This window comes from Humulus lupulus, chromosome 9 (genome assembly GCF_963169125.1).
Source record: "Humulus lupulus chromosome 9, drHumLupu1.1, whole genome shotgun sequence".
Taxonomy (NCBI): domain Eukaryota; kingdom Viridiplantae; phylum Streptophyta; class Magnoliopsida; order Rosales; family Cannabaceae; genus Humulus; species Humulus lupulus.
In genome coordinates this window covers 180,370,621-180,384,973 of record NC_084801.1, presented here as the reverse complement: position 1 = coordinate 180,384,973, position 14,353 = coordinate 180,370,621, and the positions used below count along the sequence as shown (strand labels likewise).

The window sequence follows — 14,353 nt, the reverse complement described above, 5'->3', positions numbered from 1 at the left end:
GTGCAGAAATGAGAAAACCAGAACAGTTTGCATCACTAGTTTCTACGTGACTTTTTGAACTGAAGCGAATTTGACTTTTTGTAGTAATAAAATTTTGAGATTTAATAAGATTTAGAAAAATCTTAAACTGACAATTGTTTCTTTTATTTTCATAACTTTCGTTATATATTAAATATATATAAATATAAAGTGATATACTAAGCGAAATCTCCTTTATATGGTGCTTTTTGGAACATTATGTTGGTTCAAAATTGTCATCACTCTTGTTTTGATGATATGCAATATCCGATTATGATGTCACCATCGTTTATCTTGTTGGAACAAGTTAACTTAAACGATCAAGAAAAAGTGATATTTTTGTAACTAGAAAGTAACAAATATGTTACCAGAAAACCCATAATTTGTTACCAAAGCACAAATTATTACGACCCCAAAATTTGCAAGACCCGATAGTCTGACCTATGCATGCCAGTCGACCGGAGTACCTTCAAGTGGGTCCATTTTCTTTTCTGATTTCGTTTTCAATGGTCATAAATGGCTATATTGGCCAGTCGAGTAGCAACTCGCTTAGGTGAAGTCAGAAAGCTCCAAAATGCCTCAAATAGCTCTGAGCTAGCAAAAGTTTTTAAAGCTTTTACCTTGTGTAAATCATTCCAAAACACTTTTCACACACTTGAGCCAAATTTGTGAGAATTTATTTGTAAGTGTGTTCATCTCGCTCTAGGTTCTCAACTAGTATTTATCATCCTTAGAGAGAGTGAAAACCATTGTACTTCATCTTTTCTATCATCTTTGTAAAAGTGAGATTGGCACTTCAACAATCTGATAAAGGCAAGATTGGAATCAGTTTATCAACAACGCAAACAAGGTGAGATTGGCACCTCTTCAACAATCCGCATAAGATAAGGTTGACACTAGATTCACAACAACTTGGAATAGGTGAGGATGGCATCGGATTCACAAGTATAAGAGGTTTGGGTAAGACCTTGGTGAATATTTCCCTGCTATGAAATGATTAGTCAAGTCTTTTAACTTCGCTCGTTCTTAGAACTCTGCACTCATCATGTTGAAGACCAAGGACGTAGGTGGCTTTAGTTCTGCTGAACCTTGTAAAAACGAGAGATTTTATCTTCCTATCCTTAAACTACTTTATATTGTTGTTTATCCCCCCCCCCCCCCTTCCTTTTCTTGGGAGCCATTCTTGGGCTAACACATTATCTCCACGCTTATTTTTTACTAATAGCATTAATCAAAATAATAATGCCTATCAGTGGATATGGATCCACTCAAAACACGATAGAGACTAATCCATTGTCTCGCAGACTAATCCATTGTCTCGCAACATTATCTTCTTTTCAAATATACAAGTGTGCACATATAATATTAAAGAGTGATCCAAAATAGGCATGTATTAAAAAATAATAACAATCCTTAAAAATCAACATGTCCATTATATATGGAAAAACGGGTTGGAAACAGATTTCCAAGATGCACAATGGAAGCGTGTTCGTTAGATCTAGTTAATTTTCACTACAACAAAATATCATTTACGGGACACTTTTTTAAGATATGCACTTAAATGCAAGTCCTTATGGAGTTTTTAGGACACTCACTCGCGGAGAGTCCTGAAAAAACATAGGACTCAAATTTATAAGTAAAAGAGACATACACTTCATTTTTTTCGAAAATAATATATGGGTCAAAAAATTTCAGCACAAATGCAAGAGAGAAAACTCAGCACATTTGGGGATGTAGGTTCGGTAGGGCTTGGGTTGATGGAGGAGCGTGGGTGAACGGTGGCTGGTGGCTGGTGAACGGCGATGGAGGAGCGTGGGTTCTCGCCTCCAGCAAGCGTGGGCTCTTGGGACCCAGGGAAATCCTCTCCAGCGTCGTGGGTTCTTGTCTCCAGCACCTCAGCTCGCGGCGGCGGCGTGCGTTCTCAGCGGTGGGGGAAATTTCTGGGTTGACGTACATAGTTCACGGCATATAGCAGCAGATTTTCTTTTTAATTTTTTTTTAAAATTGGAGTTCATGCGGTCATCTTGAAAGCACTTTGTGACATTCGTGTGGAGGTATTTCCATTAACAAGAGAACTTTAATGTGCATATTTCATATGTGCATTGATTACTCATGAAAATGGAAACAGTGCATGCTTGTGATTTTGGATTTTTTTTAAATCTTTTAATTTTGTACATGTGGGTTGGGGCAGTTCATGCAGTGCAGCGTTCTTTTTTATTTGAACTGTGCTGTTCTAATTAATTATAGTCAATTCATGTTGACATGTTCTTAATGAGTAATATTATTATATTATAGTATATTTGATTATTTTTTTTTAAATTTCTCAAGGGTTATCTTTCAAGAAATCACAGCAATAGTTGCTTGTGATTTTAATTTTTTTTAGGTTTGCACAAGTGAGTTTTTGCTACTGATGCAAAGTAGCCATTTTTTTTAATAGAAAATATGTTCTGTAATTTGATTGATACACTGACTTCTCTACTATCTAGCTTATTCTATGTAAATCGTTACTGTTATATGGTAAAAAAAATTATGATCCATCACCACCACCACCTCCTAAAGGTAAAAAAAGAAAAGAAGAAAAAGTCAACCACCAAACTAACGGGTAGTGTTTGATACCAAACTCATCTGAAAATTTAAAGAAATGTGATACACTCATGAAAGTGTAATACCCCTAAAACTTCCTCATTTTTTTTTAAATTTTACTTTTGACCATGACTCTGTACATTTGTTTTTATTTGTTTGATGTGTCTTCAACTAGATAGTGAGTTTGTTGAAAAGGTCATGCAGTTATGAGTTTACGTTTCCATTTAGTGTGCATTCTAATTTTGATTATGTATATATATATATATATATATATTTATATATATGGGATCTTGACCACATATCTAATTCTCCATTATTTCCTTTTAAGCCTATAATCATACTTTACAGCTACCAAGTTTATTTTGAATTTTGTGCAAATCTTTTTTACTACATTTATTTTTTTGTATGTTCAGGTAGATTGAATGTGGGTGGTGTTTTGCAGCAAGATGACATCAGGAACTATATTGACCATTCAATTAAACATGGAATTCCACTTGCAACGTTTCGTAAAGAATGCGTTGGAGGTGACTCTCATGGAATTTCATATTGGTAATCTAACACTTTTCAACAAACCTATAAAATATGTGGTTTCCATTTGTTTTCTCTGAGCTTAGACATCGGTGTTGGTTTTACACTTATACTGGAAAACCTTGAATTGTTTGTAAACGGTCTCCCACATGTTGGTTGGTCTGAGTCTTGTATACTATACTGGGTTCTCATGTTTGTTGCTATAGGTATGAAGATGATGAAATGGTTGGTCACAGACTTTACAGGGAGATAAGAAAATTTGAAGTGAAGAAGGCAAAATCAAAGGGCTCTCAAGTCCCACTCAATGCATCATACCAGTGGGAAACAGTTGCAAGCAATTTTGATGAATTCCAAGATGTTTCTGTAAGTTGCTAAGAATGATCTGCGCATGTTGCAACCTGTTGTTGCTGTTCTTTCTAATTCTAAGCTCATTGTATGATCTCACAGAAGAAACTCTTCTCAAGTAATAATAGAACAGAGGTTTCACTAGGGAAAAAGTAAAAGAAAGACATGCTTCCTAAGGTTGAAAGGGTTCATAAGGTACCTAAAACTGTTTTCTGAGATGGACATATTGCTTTTTTATTATCATTGTTTTATTTACCGTGATCAATTCTCCATATTCCCTATTGCAATCTTTAGTTTACTTCTATTACTGCAATGATTTTATGTTGTTTTTTCTGTTATTGTGGGGGGTGATAAACTATTGTTGATTTTGTTTGTACAGAGGAAAGAGAGGTTACTGAAGAAGCAACACAGACAAGCTCCTTCTTGATAAATTTTACAATATGGATGGGCTTGCTCCAAGGTGCTCCATTCGAGATAGAAAACCTGTCACATATACTTTTGGTAAGGCAAAATGGTTTACGCTGGCTGCTTTATTTGTCCCCCTTGATACCATATTTATCACCTTCTGGTGTGAATTTTTTGATAAGATTTTAGTTTAAATTTTGAGTTATATAAATATGTGCAATGTTTGTGACAGTGTGAATTATCCCATCATTTTTTTACATGGATATAAAATCTAAATCCAATTTTTTTTTAATTTTCAATATTTTACAATTTTGAATGATAATTGTATTACTTTAGTGGAGTTTGAATATCTTAGATATTCATCCGTAGTGAAGTAGGTTCTAAGAATTTTGTGAGCTGCGGTGATAACGGAAGATTGATAACTTGCATGTCTTAGTGAAGTAGGTTCTGAGAATTTTGTGTGCTGCGGTGATATATGGATGAAAACATGTGTGCTGTTTGATTTGTTTGACATGTTGGTGTTGAATGTGACAGATGGCTAGGCTGGTAAATTAGGGGATATGCTGTCCGATTTTTTATAGATGGTTACATGGTTTTTCTCTTTTTCTTTTATTTTCAGTGCAAGATATGTATATTACTATGTTTTAATTTTCATGTAATATGTTTTTTTTGTAACCTATTTTTTTGTTAAATTTTCACGTAGTATATTTCTGTTAATTGATGTTGTGCTTTGCTCAGTCAGATTATGTTGTGTGATTACATCATTATAGCAATTTATGCATATTTTACAATTTTCTTGCATAACACATGTTTGATGAAAGTCTCAAGTTTTATCCTATAATCTCAATATTAGGCTCCAAAATCTAAAGGTTTGAGACACATTTAAGCATGTTTTATATATAGTCTATCGAAATGTTATATATTACATATAATTAAGGCCACCTCTCTACTTGGCAGACATTTATATAAACATTACTTGAATATAAAGTATGAAGTATTATTCTTGGGATTCAAAAGGGTGAAATAAAAATATCACTTAATTACACTATGTTTTTTCATTTCTTTGATAAATAAATACTGTCATATATAAATATATATGTATGTTATTTACCTATACTATTCTTTTTTATTCTATATTTAATATGGAAGTATAGGGTCCAAAAAAAAAATTTGGTGTTTTTTTAGTATTTTCTTTTCAAATTTATTTTAATACATTTTGGACACTCAAAGGGATATATTTTTTAAATCAAAATGAAAATTGTAACAATTGTGAATAAACTTATTTATGTACACTACAATAAAAATCTAGTTATAATTTTTCATGTTCGGTGTATTATAATGTGATTTTTCATGTTTCAGGGATGATTTAGAAAGAAATTCATGGCAACCAATCCTTACTTTGGAAAGATAGTGACGAGGGTGAGTATTTAGTGTTTAGTGTTTAGGACAAGAAGAAGAAATATATGTTGTTTGACAATGTATTTAGTGTTTTATTATATTTGTAATTTTTATTAGAGTAAATGATTCTTGTTTGAATGGTTAATTATTTACTTTGTAAATCTAGTTATATATTTTTTAAGGTCAAGACGATTATAATTTTAATAAGTTTTATTTTAATCTATAAATTTTTAGATTAATTTGTATATAAATGTTTCATTTAAATCATAATTTTTAATTTAAAATAACAATAAATAATTTTTTTAAAAATTAAAAATATAACTTTTAAGGGCATCCAAAGAGAGTCCTAAAAACCTTACATAAAGGCACTCAGTAAGATCTTTTAGGACTCGCGGACATTCTTTTAGGACTCGCAGCGTGAGTCCTAAAAACATCATTTTAGGACTCGCGAAGGCACTCAACAAGATCTTTTAGGACTCGCAGACATTCTTTTAGGACTCGCAGCACGAGTCCTAAAAACATCATTTTAGGACTTGCAACGCGAGTCCTAAAAACCTTACTTAAAGGCACTCAGCAAGATCTTTTAGGACTCGCGGACATTCTTGCGAGTCCTAAAAACTTTAGTTTTTAAGGCTCTCAAATAGAGGACTCGCAATGGTAGTCCTATAAAGCCTTTTTTGTAGTAGTGTTTTTTTTTTTAAAATATTTTAAATATTAGATCCAGTAATATACATACATTAATCTAAATACATAGTGAAAATAGAAACATATCAATTGGTGAACAATCAATAATCATTGATATCTTCTAATATTAAATTATGAGCATCTAATCCAATAGCTTTTTGCAAAGAACTCAAACCATGATTTTCCAAGCAATTATCTACACCTTAAGATGTGTGTGGACACATAGAGAAGCAATTGATATATTTGTGATTCACTAATTGTACTCACCACATGAGATCTAATGAATGAAATTTAGAAATCGAGCTTAGAACAATCCTCTCTATATTTGCTAATGTTCATTTCTTCTCTTTGTAACTCATATTATGTCCTAAGAGCACTCCCAATGGAAGAGGTAAAATGTCTAATTATTTATAATATAGAGAAAAAAATTGTTAAATAGTCTTCCAATGGGTGATGTAAAGTTATATTTTTTTACCTAAATGAATAGAATTTCTTTATATGTAGTGAAACACTATTCATCAAGTTATCACTACAACAATTTTTAGTATATATTACATTAAAAAAATAACATAAATTGAGAAGTGCTATTAATGGTGGGGATAAAAACACACGGAATGTTTTATTTTGGCGCCATATGAAAAAACCTCAGGCGCCAAATGCAATTTCTTTTTTGGTCTCATCTGCCAAATTTTAATCCTTAAGTTACCCAAAAAAATTTCTCTCAGCCTCCATCTCTCACTCTCGTCTCGTCTCTCCGCCTCACGAAGTCTCCATCTCTCACTCTCGGCTTCTCAACTCATCTCTGCCTCACGAAGACACGCTCCAGAGTGGAGCTCTTTCTCCGCCTCGCGAAGTCACACTCCAGAGTGGAGCTTCTCTGCCTCACGAAGTCACGCTCCAGAGTGGAGCTCTTTCTCTGATTGGATGTTGCTGCGAAGGAGATGAGAGGTTACTCGTGGCTGAGTTTATGCCCCATGAAACTCTCGCTAAGCATCTTTTTCACTGTAAGTTACTTTATTTCTTTATATATATATTTATATGTATATGTTTGTACATACTTCCTTTTCGTTTCCAACTGATGGGTGTTGGGAATTTTTAATTTATTAAATAAAGCTAAAATAACTGATGGGTTTATACATACTTCCTTTTCGTTTCCTTTTTATGGGTGATGGCTTCTATGGGTGTATTTGGTTATTGTTTGGCTGAACCTATTTGGCTTCAATCTTCCTTTCCTTTCCATGTATCTTAAACCTTAGCTTTCTACTCTAATGGGTTTCTTCCTATTGTCTTTGATTATTCGTTTTCGATTGCAACGACTAAGCTCTGAGGTCAAACTGTCCTGGGTTTGATTTTTTTTTTGAATTATTGTGTGCCCCCCTGCCTGTCAATTACTACCAGTAAAATCATAGGATATCAAAATTTTTATTGTAGCTGTCACACTCGCTTGGAACTCTAATCGAATCTTCATAGTTTAACATGGCAGGGTGATGACGGTTAGTTTTCACAAGTTTGGAGACAAGTTTTTTCCTGGAACCAGTGATGTCAAGGTCATTATTCTATGGGTTAATGTGTCATGTATTTGTGTTCGTTAGATAGTTTACAATGAAGAGTTTTTACTTTAATCTCAATTACTTTTCCCTTCGGGATTAGCATGTATATTCTTAAAAAAAAATTGCCCTGTATTTACTGCCTGCAAATATGTTTTTGTACATGCTTCTGCAGTTTTTTCTTCCCATAAAACATGCAGTTACATATTTCTTGGAAGTCTATGCTGTTACTCATCAATTAAAATGTTTTTCTGTAATGACCAATCTTCAAAACTAGCTCTATGTTGGCAACTTTGGCTTGAAAGGAATGTTCAAACTTTTCAGGGCGTCAAAAGAGAATTGATGCACCAAACATTTCAGCAGTTTTTCTTTTTCTGATTGACTAAGAGACTGGAATTTTTGGATGTAGTCATTGTAGTTTCACTATTATTTCTGTAACCAAAGATGACCTCTTAACATCTATTATAAATATTACAACTTTAATGAGTGCTTATGTTTCAGCAATTTAGTTCATGAAGATAGGCACAACCCAACTTTCCCTTGCCTTTTTATTTCTCTCTTTTTGCTATTCTAGTTGTCAATTATATTTGTTTCTTCTTTTCTTTATGTTTGCAGGCTTTGCTCATATTATGTCTGGATATGAAAGACATATTGCTTCATAATTTCCCTTTCCATTGTTATTGAAATATCTAAAGCTCTTCAAAATAACAATGAGTTACAGACTATTCATCTTCCAATAATTTACATGGTGTGGAATGCTAGCACTATTTGGTTGTCTAATCTTCTATTTACATGAAATTGGTCCCAAAAATCTGTTACATAGCTTTTATTTTTTTACTTTTAATGGGGCTGAAAGGTAATTCATATTTACTACACAACTTATCGTTAGAACCAATTGCTTTCTATTGCCATTGACAGATATGTATACTACATTTATTTCAACCCTGATTTGATTGTTGAATCGTACTACTTGAATGTAAACTTGTTTGTATGCTAAGAACACCACATGCAACGAAAATATTATGCTTTAAGGGGTTAGATGTATTGTTTTTTCCCCCATATCTTTTCTTTATTATGTCTATTTTGTATTACTTTATTGCTTAATTTCCTGAGAAATGATTGCATTTGATATGGTCTACAAGTTTTCAGTGTTGGTCCTGAGGATGCTGCAGTTGTTGGTAATCAACTGTCAGAAGAAGAGAAAACTACTCTTCAGGTAATATTTGTATTAGTTGATGTTTGTTTTTCTTCAAAGATAGAAGTGCCTTGGATCAATCAGCGTGGTCTGTCTAGACATTAGATATGATTATCATAGTGCCCAGTATATTGTAACAATTCAATATCTAAAAACTAAACTTTTCTGTACTCAATTGTGAAGCACTGCATACGATTTAAGAGTCATAAAATTTTCCTCTGTTTCTAAATTATCAGATAGAATAGAATTTTAAAACCACAATTCATGGTCTTTTGGATAGCTGACTGGGAGAGTTAGGAACTAGCATATACAACCATTACTTTGTGGTGTTTACCTCATTGGAGGGATTGTTGATAGAATAGAAGTTAAATAACTTGTTGCACTTCCATTTAGAGCGAAGCAAATAAGAGAGAATTTAAAGACTGACCTTTTGATAGTAGAAAAAATAATTGTGGCTAAAATATTTTCTTCACTCTCTGATATTATTAATTAGAACAACTAATGAAGTTAAATAAATTGAGAGCCCTTTAAATATATTGGTAGTAGGTTGAGAAAGTTGGAGTGAACAACAGTACTAGGTAGGTTGAGAATGTTGGAGTGAATATAAATATAAACTTAATGATATATAATGCACTAGAGTGGATTTAAATTAGAGATACATCTCAAAATCACTATATTATTGATTAATTTGACATCATTAGTTATTTATAAGACTGAAAATATTTCATTATAATATTATACCCTTTCTTTTCTTTGACTCTATGATCATTTCTTTTTTTTTTTGGGTGCACTATACTTATTCCCTTTTGTGTATACATTGGGATTTGACTTCCTTTGGCATCCTCTTAAATTTTGCAAATAGTAATACTAAAATCTGTAACACTTTTCCTTCCCTGTTAAGTATAACTAATTTTAATACTGTTGCTGTTTCTGATAACTCCTTTGATCCTTGCAATATGCAATGTTTTTTCTTTCTTATATAACTGGCAAATCAAGTCTTATATTCATTTTATGCTTTTCTTTGCTGCTGAGCTGGTTTATACTTCACATATTTCTTGTTGATCCTAATGGACCATCAATCATGTTGTGTATTTTGGAGGAATCATCCCGAAAGTGGTAAAGAGCTGCCCAACATGCTAATTATTTTACTTCTGATTCATGGCAGACTCAACTGAGAGGATACGAAGCAACACTGAGCAATTCCCCAAGAGATCCAACTGCTCTTGAGGTGAGTCAGAAACTGTTAATGCCAGATTATGTTCTTTTGTGAGTCTCTCTTTCTTTCAAAGGAAAAAGATTTTTAGTGTGAGAAAATCTAAAGAATAGAAAAAGGAGAACAAGGTTAATTAGGTGTTCTCTAAGAAGATTGCAGTATTTTAAGTTCTAAAAGCGATAGAACTTGTCTAATAAGCTATTGTGTTGATTATTTTATTTCATTCTAGCTGGGCTTTAAAAAAAGAAAAAGTCATCTGATTAAATCACTTGGTATTATCTGGTGAGGCTTAAATGTAAAATGAACCCTTGTTAGCTTCTTATTTCAAACCAAAAATGTTGAGCTGATTCTATGTCTTATAGGTTTTTGTGAAAAATATTAAGCTTTTTACATCTAATTTCTAGTTGGCCAGATGTAGGATCACTCCTGATCCTATCTTTTTCTATCTATTGGACATAATAATGACTGGAAGTGTTGTTGATTATTCGCTTTTAATAAAAATATAGTCTGGAGGTGTTGATGATAATTTGCTACCTAATTTCATACCCAATTGGAAAGGTACAATCTCCAATGGAAAGTTGATGTTTAAACATTTAAATGTGAACTTGGAATTTGCATTTATCAACCCTCTAATCTATACTATTTTAAACTGGTGCTTTAGTCATTGAATTTAAGTATTTTTTCAGTGGTTAAAAATAAATCATAAATGTAAAGCAAAACTGTGGAATCTGGTTGCAAAACGATGGATTCTTAATGATATCAGATTATAAGGGATTTATATCTATTTTTTTACTTGAGATATACACAATGCAGATTTTGGATTGGGTATTAGAACATAATGAAGCTTTATTTAGGCGAGCTCAGTTAAAAGTCCTTGTCTCCATCCACAACCAAGAGGTAAAGTAAAGCTGTTGAGGATAATTAATATGTTCTTTAACTTAAGGAATAGCTTTACAAGTTGAAAATATGAATTATTGCTATCATCTACCACAGATATATCTTGGCATTAGTTCTGATTTCCTTATCTTGTCATAATAGGGCGGCAAGGGTGGTGAGCTTACACATGACGAGACAACAATTATAAGTGGGGCACTAGATTTAACTGAGAAGGTAAGGTCTTAACAGAAATATCATTATTCCTTACATTCATTTCCTTCTAATTTGCATGTATGCCAGTGATAGTATTATATCCAACTATTATATGAGGTGGACGTAAATCCTGGTGAATATGAAAGTTTATTTTACTTCTTCTACTTCTCTCTCTCTCTGAGTCTTTAGAACTATACCAAAGAGGCTAAAACTTGTTTTTTTTAATTGTAATTTCATTTTGAAGTATAGCTATTTGAAACTCTGTGCTCATGCTAAATCTTTCTCTCTCTCGAGCTCGCTTCTTCAATATTCTGTTTTAAAGTTGTTTGGATTTTTTTACTTTACTCCCCATTCATCTTATCTTTTGGTTTAAAGAGCATTCTGAAACTTTTCTTGTCATTATAGTTTCATTTTGATGTATAATGATTTCACTCTTTATGCTCATACTGAAATTGTAACTTGAATATGATAGTAGCTTGCAATAATGTTTCATGATTAGAAAATCAGCATCTTACTTTCTTTCTATTATTAATTTTTTTTAAATCTTAAAAAACAGACAGCTGAGGAGGCTATGACACCCATTGAATCAACGTTTTCCTTAGATGTCAATTCAAAGTTCGACTGGTGAGTTTTGGTCATGAATTCATTGTTCTTTCTTTTGGTCAATTGGATTTTACTGGTTTTCACAATTTTTGTTTACATGCTGTTTTTAGCTGATTTTCAAAGATTCAGTCACTCGACCTTAGAAACTATTTTTTTATAAAAGAAGAAAATATAGAAAGTTTTGTTGTTGTTGTAGTGATAGATTGTGTTAAAAGAAGGATATTTTAGCTGTGATATCAGTCCTAGGCTCCTAGCCTATCATCTTAGGAACACTATCCCAATTAGTTGCTGGCTTGTCAATACTTCTGTCACCTTTTTACACAAAGTTTCACTGAGGATAGTTTGTACATTTTATTTTTATTTTCGCATACAGTGCTCTGGCATATCATAATGGCGTGACCCATGTTTTACTGAAACATGTCTTATGCTGCAATTGAAATGTTAGGAATGTTTGAATCACATGACAGCTCAATGTGTTTTCTCGTCGTACAGTTATTTTCTGTTTTCTTAGCAGAAGTTTGTTGCAGAAAAAAATTATATTTTTTTACTGTATTTCTCATTTTTCTCCTCCTTTTATTCAATAACACATGGAGGCTATGGGAAAAGTTCTTGCTCGGGGGCATAGTCGAGTTCCTGTCTATTCTGGGAATCCGAAGAACGTTATTGGATTGCTTCTGGTGGGTGCTAGAATAGTAGAATGTGAATGTTTAGAAGATGTTTGTATACTAGATGCATTTTAAATTTGACTTATCAAAGGAACTAACAGCGGGCAACATACTTTGTACTCTGCTCTTTAACTTGTTCAATTCTGCTTATTGTTAGGTGAAAAGTCTTCTTACTGTACGACCTGAAATAGGGCTGCAATGGAAGCTCAGAGAAGAGAAGCAAAAGAGGCTGCTGAAAGGGAGGCCAATGAAGCGTCAAGCCAGGCTGCTGTTCAGAAGGAAGCTTTATGATTGCAAACTAAAGCCAAAACCAAGGAATCTGAATTTGAAAAACCAATAAATTCAGCATCAGCAGGTAATTTGGCTACTAGGCAAATATAGCAACCTTGTACTGATCTATAAATATAATCATTTGCCGTTTTATCTAAAAATCTAGTTTAGCCCTAGTTTTCACAAAGATCAACTAGGTTTTGGCAATAGTTCATTTTTGACACTCCACTGTATTCCCCTCTGTTTTTTTTTCAGTTTATTCATGTTCTCTGTACTCTTTTAAGAATTTTTCTGTTATCTGATGCGTGAAAGGGGCTATTGGTGGTAGGTGACATTACTAAAGCTGCAGAAGTTGCACTAAAGTTGGAGCGTGAAAGATTAAAAAAGTTGGAAGACTTGGATGAAGGAAACAAGGCATTAGGATTGAATGTAAATAAGGTTTGCTCTCTATATTGTAATTCATATTTATTTGAAAATTGTTAATCTCTATTTGGTAACTAGAAACTAGTATTTTTGTTTGGGATTTTCTTGCAGCATTCTTATAGAGTTTAATTGTTTAAGTATATTAAGCTTTAGTTTATCTTGACAGGAGGTTTCTACTGGTGTGAAAAAGTTATTGAGGGAATCGTCTGGCCAGTACAGCGACTTCAGTATTCTTTTCTCTTTAAATTATCAGGTAAATCATGTAACTTACTGTTTGTTTAGCAGGATATATGTTTTTATATATATCTATAATATTTTAGGTGAAAATTTATGATCTTAAAGAAAGTGTTAGATGGCACTAAATGCATTAGATCAATCCATATGTGTTGTTTTAGGTTCAGATCACTTCCAGGATTTGTCAACCAAACCCAAAGGGATATCATAGAATGTAATGTCTGCTTTTATTAGCCTTTTCATTCTTCCTTTTTATACACATTACTGTATTGAAGTCATAGGTTGTCTATGATTTTTCATGCTTACATTTGACACTTATATCAGATAATAGTACATATTCTTTGATTGCTTGATTGATGCTTTTGAAAGTATAATACAGATATATTTAATAAGAGCTAATAATTTCATTAATGCAACATGGATGACTATAGCTGCCACTTTAATAAGTTCTAATCTTCCAGTTTTATCAGATACTATACTATGCAGTGACATAATATATCAAGTGACCGATTACACACATGCATAGGCACACACTGACACCTATACTTGGATTGACTGATAAAATCTTATAATTTCATTACTTCCAACATAGAAACCTAGAATTATGACTTTCATGCATTTTTAATTAATACAAGGCAATTTGGTTCTGTTTTTTTTTTTATAAAAGCCCTAGAATTACCACTTTAAGTAATTGCTGGTGTGATTCCATTATTACACTCGAATATTACAGGTGTGTAGATGTGACTAGAGCTTACAGTGCTCTAAAGACGGAGCTTAACATAAGCTTGACAGCAATAGGCCTTTTGTGGACTACAACTGGCTTTATTGCAAAGAGGATTACATATGGACCTGTGGAAGAAAGGGAAACAGGTATATGACAAGTGCACAACAAATGGACTCACAACAAAGACAAGTGCACAAAGGATGATGAATTGAAGGATGGAGCAAGTTTCATGCATGGTTTACTTGTGTATCTTGTAATTTTTTGTTTTTCATTTTTGAAGTAAAAAATGTTCAAGATTATAAAACTTTATTATGTTATGCTTTCAAACTTAAGTTAGAACTAAGATCTCATGAAATAGACACATTCAGAGTTTGAATTAGTTATTGTTTAATGTAATACTTATGGTTTATCAATCTATTGAGAATTATA

General features: G+C 32.7%; 1 protein-coding gene and 2 long non-coding RNA genes across 5 annotated transcripts; all 3 read left to right on the top strand.

Annotated features, from left to right (window-relative positions):
• Window positions 1–1,700: 1,700 nt before the first annotated feature.
• LOC133801374 (uncharacterized) lies at window positions 1,701–5,528 on the top strand. 2 transcript variants are annotated; one of them, XR_009876853.1, is made up of 6 exons: window positions 1,701–2,072; window positions 3,044–3,150; window positions 3,336–3,492; window positions 3,577–3,669; window positions 3,854–3,975; window positions 5,239–5,528. It is a non-coding gene; the product is annotated as an uncharacterized LOC133801374 (long non-coding RNA). The 2 variants fall into 2 exon arrangements; XR_009876852.1 differs by having other exon boundaries at window positions 3,015–3,150.
• Window positions 5,529–6,551: 1,023 nt separating this feature from the next.
• LOC133800382 (uncharacterized) lies at window positions 6,552–9,973 on the top strand. The gene is made up of 4 exons (XM_062238340.1): window positions 6,552–6,577; window positions 6,664–6,965; window positions 8,651–8,724; window positions 9,869–9,973. Exons 1-4 carry the CDS (start codon window positions 6,552–6,554, stop codon window positions 9,971–9,973), a joined length of 507 nt encoding a protein of 168 aa, XP_062094324.1.
• Window positions 9,974–12,445: 2,472 nt separating this feature from the next.
• Window positions 12,446–13,220, top strand: LOC133802572 (uncharacterized). 2 transcript variants are annotated; one of them, XR_009877391.1, is made up of 3 exons: window positions 12,446–12,628; window positions 12,872–12,981; window positions 13,133–13,220. It is a non-coding gene; the product is annotated as an uncharacterized LOC133802572 (long non-coding RNA). The 2 variants fall into 2 exon arrangements; XR_009877390.1 differs by having other exon boundaries at window positions 12,856–12,981.
• Window positions 13,221–14,353: the final 1,133 nt, after the last annotated feature.

Excerpts from the sequence above, each read along its gene's own strand:
- LOC133800382 (XM_062238340.1), top strand. The coding sequence starts at position 6,552 with ATGGTGGGGATAAAAACACACGGAAT. Across the intron at positions 6,578-6,663 it reads GGGATAAAAACACACGGAAT|TTACCCAAAAAAATTTCTCT; the intron begins GTTTTATTTTGG and ends TTAATCCTTAAG. Across the intron at positions 6,966-8,650 it reads CGCTAAGCATCTTTTTCACT|TTTTCAGTGTTGGTCCTGAG; the intron begins GTAAGTTACTTT and ends ATGGTCTACAAG.